Source organism: Pristiophorus japonicus, unplaced genomic scaffold (genome assembly GCF_044704955.1).
Source record: "Pristiophorus japonicus isolate sPriJap1 unplaced genomic scaffold, sPriJap1.hap1 HAP1_SCAFFOLD_350, whole genome shotgun sequence".
NCBI classification, from domain to species: Eukaryota; Metazoa; Chordata; class Chondrichthyes; family Pristiophoridae; genus Pristiophorus; species Pristiophorus japonicus.
Window position 1 is genome coordinate 152,246 of NW_027253325.1, and position 7,500 is coordinate 159,745.

A 7,500-nucleotide genomic window follows, 5' to 3' on the forward strand; every position below is an offset into this window, starting at 1 on the left:
GGTGGAGATCCCGGAGCCTCACATTCCGCCCATGCTCCCGGAGGAGAAGGACCTGCTGCCATTGGACGAGAGCCTGATTGGACCCAGCATGCCCGAGATCGAGCCTCCGCACCTCGAGGTGAGCGGGGGGGGGGGGGGGGGGGGGAAGCACGGTCAGAGAGCCCCCGGGGAGGGGAGAGGGGAGAGGGGAGTACGGTCAGAGAGCCCCCAGGGGGGAGAGGGGAGTACGGAGTACGGTTAGAGAGCCCCCGGGGAGGGGGGAGGGGAGAGGGGAGTACGGTCAGAGAGCCCTCAGGGTGGGAGAGGGGAGAGGGGAGTACGGTCAGAGAGCCCCCGGGGAGGGGGGAGGGGAGAGGGGAGTACGGAGTACGGTCAGAGAGCCCCCGGGGGGGAGAGGGGAGAGGGGAGTACGGTCAGAGAGCCCCCGGGGAGGGGGGAGGGGAGAGGGGAGTACGGAGTACGGTCAGAGAGCCCCCGGGGGGGAGAGGGGAGAGGGGAGTACGGTCAGAGAGCTTTCGGGGGGGAGAGGGGAGAGGGGAGTACGGTCAGAGAGCCCCCGGGGGGGAGAGGGGAGTACGGAGTACGGTCAGAGAGCCCCCAGGGGGGGGAGAGGGGAGAGGGGAGTACGGTCAGAGAGCCCCCAGGGGGGAGAGGGGAGAGGGGAGTATGGTCAGAGAGCCCCAGGGGGAGAGGGGAGAGGGGAGTACGGTCAGAGAGCCCCCAGGGGGGAGAGGGGAGAGGGGAGTACGGTCAGAGAGCCCCCAGGGGGGAGAGGGGAGAGGGGAGTACGGTCAGAGAGCCCCCGGGGAGGGAGGAGGGGAGAGGGGAGTACGGAGTACGGTCAGAGAGCCCCCGGGGAGGGGGGAGGGGAGAGGGGAGTACGGAGTACGGTCAGAGAGCCCCCGGGGGGAGAGGGGAGAGGGGAGTACGGTCAGAGAGCCCCCGGGGAGGGAGGAGGGGAGTACGGTCAGAGAGCCCCAGGGGGGAGAGGGGAGAGGGGAGTACGGTCAGAGAGCCCCCGGGAGGGAGGAGGGGAGAGGGGAGTACGGAGTACGGTCAGAGAGCCCCCGGGGAGGGGGGAGGGGAGAGGGGAGTACGGAGTACGGTCAGAGAGCCCCCGGGGGGGAGAGGGGAGAGGGGAGTACGGTCAGAGAGCCCCCGGGGATGGGGAGAGGGGAGTACGGAGTACGGTCAGAGAGCCCCCAGGGTGGGAGAGGGGAGAGCCGATTTACACTGGCACTGTGTACAGGAAGTTTGTAGTCTGTACCCCCCTCCCCACTGCATGCTGACAGGACTGAACACACCGGGTGGGTGTTCTCGAACGGCAATTTCGCTCATCGTGCGATGAGTTGCCTGCGACAGTTCTTGAGTTAAATGACAATGGTGGTACCGATAACGTTTGTTTAATACGGAAGACTGTACAAGACTCGCGAGTGATACCTTATAGTTACCCACTAGGTCCCCAGACGCTCAGCCCGTCCGAACACTGTTCCGTCAAGGGCCTCTTCCCGGGTGCCGACTTCTGCCGAGCGTTACTCCTCGGTTCCTCGCGATGGACTCCCCGAACCTGTCTGTCTTTATACCTTCCTTTTCATGCCTAACTGGTCAAGTTGGTGCCAGTAAGTCTGAGCTGATCAGGTCAGTTAAGTCGAAGGCAATTCGCTTCTTTCCTGCTGGAATTGACCGTGCATACTCGGTCTTTGTGTTGGGGGAAATGGGCTCTGCTTCGTCTGCCCAGACCAGTGACCTTATGGCCAGTACTTCCACAGTGGGGGCAGAGGAGAATGAATCATAGAAAGATAGACAATAGGTGCAGGAGTAGGCCATTCGGCCCTTCGAGCCTGCACCACCATTCAATATGATCATGGCTGATCATTCCCTCAGTACCCCATTCCTGCTTTCTCTCCATACCCCTTGATCCCTTTAGCCGTAAGGGCCACATCTAACTCCCTTTTGAATATATCTAACGAACTGGCCTCAACAACTTTCTGCGGTAGGGAATTCCACAGGTTCACAATTCTCTGAGTGAAGAAGTTTCTCCTCATCTCGGTCCTAAATGGCTTACCCCTTATCCTTAGACTATGACCCCTGGTTCTGGACTTCCCCAACATTGGGAACATTCTTCCTGCATCTAACCTGTCCAGTCCCGTCAGAATTTTATATGTTTCTATGAGATCCCCTCTCATTCTTCTAACTTCCATTGAATATAATCCTAGTCGATCCAGTCTCTCCTCATATGTCAGTCCTGCCATCCCGGGAATCAGTCTGGTGAACCTTCGCTGCACTCCCTCAATAGCAAGAATGTCCTTCCTCAGATTAGGAGACCAAAACTGTACACAATATTCCAGGTGAGGCCTCACCAAGGCCCTGTACAACTGCAGTAAGACCTCCCTGCTCCTATACTCAAATCCCCTCGCTATGAAGGCCAACATACCATTTACCTTCTTCACCGCCTGCTGTACCTGCATGCCAACCTTCAATGACTGATGTACCATGACACCCAGGTCTCGTTGTACCTCCCCTTTTCCGAATCTGTCATCATTCAGATAATATTCTGCCTTCCTGTTTTTGCCACCAAAGTGGATAACCTCACATTTATCCACAATCGAACATTAACTAGTCAGGTGTCAAGGAGAGGGTACGGAGGAGATTGACCAGAACGGTCCCGGGGATGAGGGAATTCAGTGACGTGTGAGGAGAGACTGGAGAAGCTGGGGTTGTTCCCCTTGGAGCAGAGAGGGTTAAGAGGAGATTTGATCGAGGGGTTCAAAATCACGAGGGGTTGTGACGGAGTCGATCGGGAGAACCTGTTCCCCGGGGGCGTGGGGCAGGAGGGCGGGTAACCAGAGGGACACAGATTGACGATAATCGGCGATGGAACCAGAGGGGGAGATGGGGAGAATGTTTTTAACGCAGCGAGTTGTTGTGATCGGGAACGCGCTGCCTGAAATCTCGGTCGGAGCAGGTTCAATCGTGACTTTCAAACCGGGAATTGGGTAAATACTGGAAGGGGAAATGTGCCGGGGCTGTGGGGAAAGGGCAGGGGGGGGGGAGTGGGACTGATTGGGTCGCTCTGTCACAGAGCCGGCACAGCACGGGCTCGAGGGGCCCAATGGTCGCCTGTAAGTGAATGAGTTAAAGGCACTATGTAAATGTACGTTATTGGATAAATACAGGAAGTACATGCAAAACTTGTTAGAGATCTTAATGTACGGATGGGTTATTGAAGGAATTTACTATGAATTCGTTAATTGGTTAAAATAAAGATTACGTGATGTAATTCTCGGGCTGTATAACTTGTTATACATTGTCCTTTATTGCAAGGAGGGTTGGAGTATAAGAGTGAGGAAGTCTTGCTACAACTGTACAGGGCCTCGGTGAGACCACACTTGGAGTACTGCGCACAGTTCTGGTCTCCTTATCGGAGGAAGGATATATTTGCCTTCGGGACGGTACAACGGAGGTTCATCAGATTGATTTCCGGGATGGGGGGATTGTCCTACGAGGAGAGATTGTGTAGAATGGGCCGATACTCTCTGGGGTTTAGAAGAATGAGAGGTGATCCCATTGAAACACACCAGATTGTGAGGGGGCTTGACAGGGTAGATGCAGGGAGGGTGTTTCCCCCCCGGGGCTGGGGAGTCTAGAACCAGGGGTCACACAGTCTCAGGATAAGGGGTCGGCCATTGAGGACTGAGATGAGGAGGAATTTCTTCACTCAGAGGGAGGTGAATCTTTGGAATTCTCTGCCCCAGAGGGCTGTGGGGGCTCAGTCGTTGAGTATATTCAAGGCCGAGATCGATACATTTTGGGATATTAAGGGAATCGAGGGATCGGGCGGGAAAGTGGAGTTGAGGTCGAAGATCAGCCGTGATCTTATTAAATGGCGGAGCAGGCTCGAGGGGCCGAATAGCCGACTCCTGCTCCTAATTATTATGTTCTGATCAGTGCCCAGTGACCCCTGGGTTAGAGAGAGAGGAAATCAGCCAGGGTTCCTGCTCCTGATCACTGCCCAGTGACCCCTGGGTTAGAGAGAGAGGAAATCAGCCAGGTTTCCTGCTCCCGATCACTGCCCAGTGACCCCTGGGTTAGAGAGAGGAGAAATCAGCCAGGGTTCCTGATCCTGATCACCGCCCAGTGACCCCTGGGTTAGAGAGAGGGGAAATCAGCCAGGGTTCCTGCTCCTGATCACTGCCCAGTGACCACAGGGTTAGAGAGAGGGGAAATCAGCCAGGGTTCCTGCTCCTGATCACTGCCCAGTGACCCCTGGGTTAGAGAGAGGGGAAATCTGCCAGGGTTCCTGCTCCTGATCACTGTCCAGTGACCCCTGGGTTAGAGAGAGGGGAAATCAGCCAGGGTTCCTGCTCCTGATCACTGCCCAGTGACCCTGGGTTAGAGAGAGAGGGAAATCAGCCAGGGTTCCTGCTCCTGATCACTGCCCAGTGACCCCTGGGTTAGAGAGAGGGGGAAATCAGCCAGGGTTCCTGCTCCTGATCACTGCCCAGTGACCCCTGGGTTAGAGAGAGGGGAAATCAGCCAGAGTTCCTGCTCCTGATCACTGTCCAGTGACCCTGGGTTAGAGAGAGGAAATCAGCCAGGGTTCCTGCTCCTGATCACTGCCCAGTGACCCTGGGTTAGAGAGGGGAAATCAGCCAGGGTTCCTGCTCCTGATCACTGCCCAGTGACCCCTGGGTTAGAGAGAGGGGAAATCAGCCAGGGTTCCTGCTCCTGATCACTGCCCAGTGACCCCTGGGTTAGAGAGAGGAGAAATCAGCCAGGGTTCCTGCTCCTGATCACTGCCCAGTGACCCTGGGTTGGAGAGAAAAGGGAAATCAGTCAGGGTTCCTGCTCCTGATCACTGCCCAGTGAACCCTGGGTTAGAGAGAGAGGGGAAATCAGCCAAGGTTCCTGCTCCTGATCACTGTCCAGTGACCCCTGGGTTAGAGAGAGGGGAAATCAGCCAGGGTTCCTGCTCCTGATCACTGCCCAGTGACCCCTGGGTTAGAGAGAGGGGAAATCAGCCAGAGTTCCTGCTCCTGATCACTGCCCAGTGACCCCTGGTTAGAGAGAGGAAATCAGCCAGGGTTCCTGCTCCTGATCACTGCCCAGTGACCCCTGGGTTAGAGAGAGAGGGGAAATCAGCCAGGGTTCCTGCTCCTGATCACTGCCCAGTGACCCCTGGGTTAGAGAGAGAGGGGAAATCAGCCAGGGTTCCTGCTCCTGATCACTGCCCAGTGATCCCTGGGTTAGAGAGAGAGGAAATCAGCCAGGGTTCCTGCTCCCGATCACTGCCCAGTGACCCCTGGGTTAGAGAGAGGGGAAATCAGCCAGGGTTCCTGCTCCTGATCACTGCCCAGTGACCCCTGGGTTAGAGAGAGAGGGGAAATCAGCCAGGGTTCCTGCTCCTGATCACTGCCCAGTGACCCCTGGGTTAGAGAGAGGGGAAATCAGCCAGGGTTCCTGCTCCTGATCACTGCCCAGTGACCTCTGGGTTAGAGAGAGAGGGGAAATCAGCCAGGGTTCCTGCTCCTGATCACTGCCCAGTGACCCCTGGGTTAGAGAGTGGGGAAATCAGCCAGGGTTCCTGCTCCTGATCACTGCCCAGTGGCCCCTGGGTTAGAGAGAGGGGAAATCAGCCAGGGTTCATGCTCCTGATCACTGACCAGTGACCCCTGGGTTAGAGAGTGGGGAAATCAGCCAGGGTTCCTGCTCCTGATCACTGCCCAGTGGCCCCTGGGTTAGAGAGAGGGGAAATCAGCCAGAGTTCCTGATCCTGATCACTGCCCAGTGACCCCTGGGTTAGAGAGGGGGAAATCAGCCAGGGTTCCTGCTCCTGATCACTGCCCAGTGACCCCTGGGTTAGAGAGAGAGGGGAAATCAGCCAGGGTTCCTGCTCCTGATCACTGCCCAGTGAACCCTGGGTTAGAGAGAGAGCGGAAATCAGCCAGGGTTCCTGCTCCTGATCACTGCCCAGTGATCCCTGGGTTAGAGAGAGAGGAAATCAGCCAGGGTTCCTGCTCCCGATCACTGCCCAGTGACCCCTGCGTGAGAGAGAGGAGAAATCAGCCAGGGTTCCTGATCCTGATCACCGCCCAGTGACCCCTGGGTTAGAGAGAGGGGAAATCAGCCAGGGTTCCTGCTCCTGATCACTGCCCAGTGACCACTGGGTTAGAGAGAGGGGAAATCAGCCAGGGTTCCTGCTCCTGATCACTGCCCAGTGACCCCTGGGTTAGAGAGAGGGGAAATCAGCCAGGGCTCCTGCTCCTGATCACTGCCCAGTGACCCCTGGGTTAGAGAGAGAGGGGAAATCAGCCAGAGTTCCTGCTCCTGATCACTGCCCAATGACCCCTGGGTTAGAGAGAGGGGAAATCAGCCAGGGTTCCTGCTCCTGATCACTGCCCAGTGACCCCTGGGTTAGAGAGAGAGGGGAAATCAGCCAGGGTTCCTGCTCCTGATCACTGCCCAGTGACCCCTGGGTTAGAGAGTGGGGAAATCAGCCAGGGTTCCTGCTCCTGATCACTGCCCAGTGGCCCCTGGGTTAGAGAAAGAGGGGAAATCAGCCAGGATTCCTGCTCCTGATCACTGCCCAGTGACCCCTGGGTTAGAGAGAGGGGAAATCAGCCAGGGTTCCTGATCCTGATCACTGCCCAGTGACCCCTGGGTTAGAGAGGGGGAAATCAGTCAGGGTTCCTGCTCCTGATCACTGCCCAGTGACCCCTGGGTTAGAGAGAGGGTGAAATCAGCCAGGGTTCCTGCTCCTGATCATTGCCCAGTGACCCCTGGGTTAGAGAGAGGGGAAATCAGCCAGGGTTCCTGCTCCTGATCACTGCCCAGTGACCCCTGGGTTAGAGAGGGGGAAATCAGCCAGGGTTCCTGCTCCTGATCACTGCCCAGTAACCCCTGGGTTAGAGAGAGGGGAAATCAGCCAGGGTTCCTGCTCCTGATCACTGCCCAGTGACCCCTGGGTTAGAGAGAGGGGAAATCAGCCAGGGTTCCTGCTCCTGATCCCTGCCCAGTAACTCCTGGGATAGAGAGAGAGGGGAAATCAGCCAGGGTTCCTGCTCCTGATCACTGCCCAGTGATCCCTGGGTTAGAGAGAGAGGGGAAATCAGCCAGGGTTCCTGCTCCTGATCACTGCCCACTGACCCCTGGGTTAGAGAGAGAGGGGAAATCAGCCAGGGTTCCTGTTCCTGATCACTGCCCAGTGACCCCTGGGTTAGAGAGAGGGGAAATCAGCCAGGGTTCCTGCTCCTGATCACTGCCCAGTGACCCCTGGGTTAGAGAGAGGGGAAATCAGCCAGGGTTCCTGCTCCTGATCACTGCCCAGTGACCCTGGGTTGGAGAGAGGAAATCAGCCAGGGTTCCTGCTCCTGATCACTGCCCAGTGACCCCTGGGTTAGAGAGAGGGGAAATCAGCCAGGGTTCCTGATCCTGATCACTGCCCAGTGACCCCTGGGTTAGAGAGGGGGAAATCAGCCAGGGTTCCTACTCCTGATCACT

The 7,500-nt window shown here is 57.1% G+C and overlaps 1 protein-coding gene across 1 annotated transcript in view; it reads left to right on the forward strand.

Moving 5' to 3' along the window:
- rbm42 (RNA binding motif protein 42) overlaps window positions 1-7,500 on the forward strand; it is a 27,306-nt gene that overhangs the window by 13,774 nt on the left and 6,032 nt on the right. Inside the window, exon 7 of the mRNA XM_070872702.1 lies at window positions 8-118. Coding sequence (XP_070728803.1) covers window positions 8-118 — 111 coding nt within the window. The remainder of the gene's footprint in view (window positions 1-7; window positions 119-7,500) is intronic.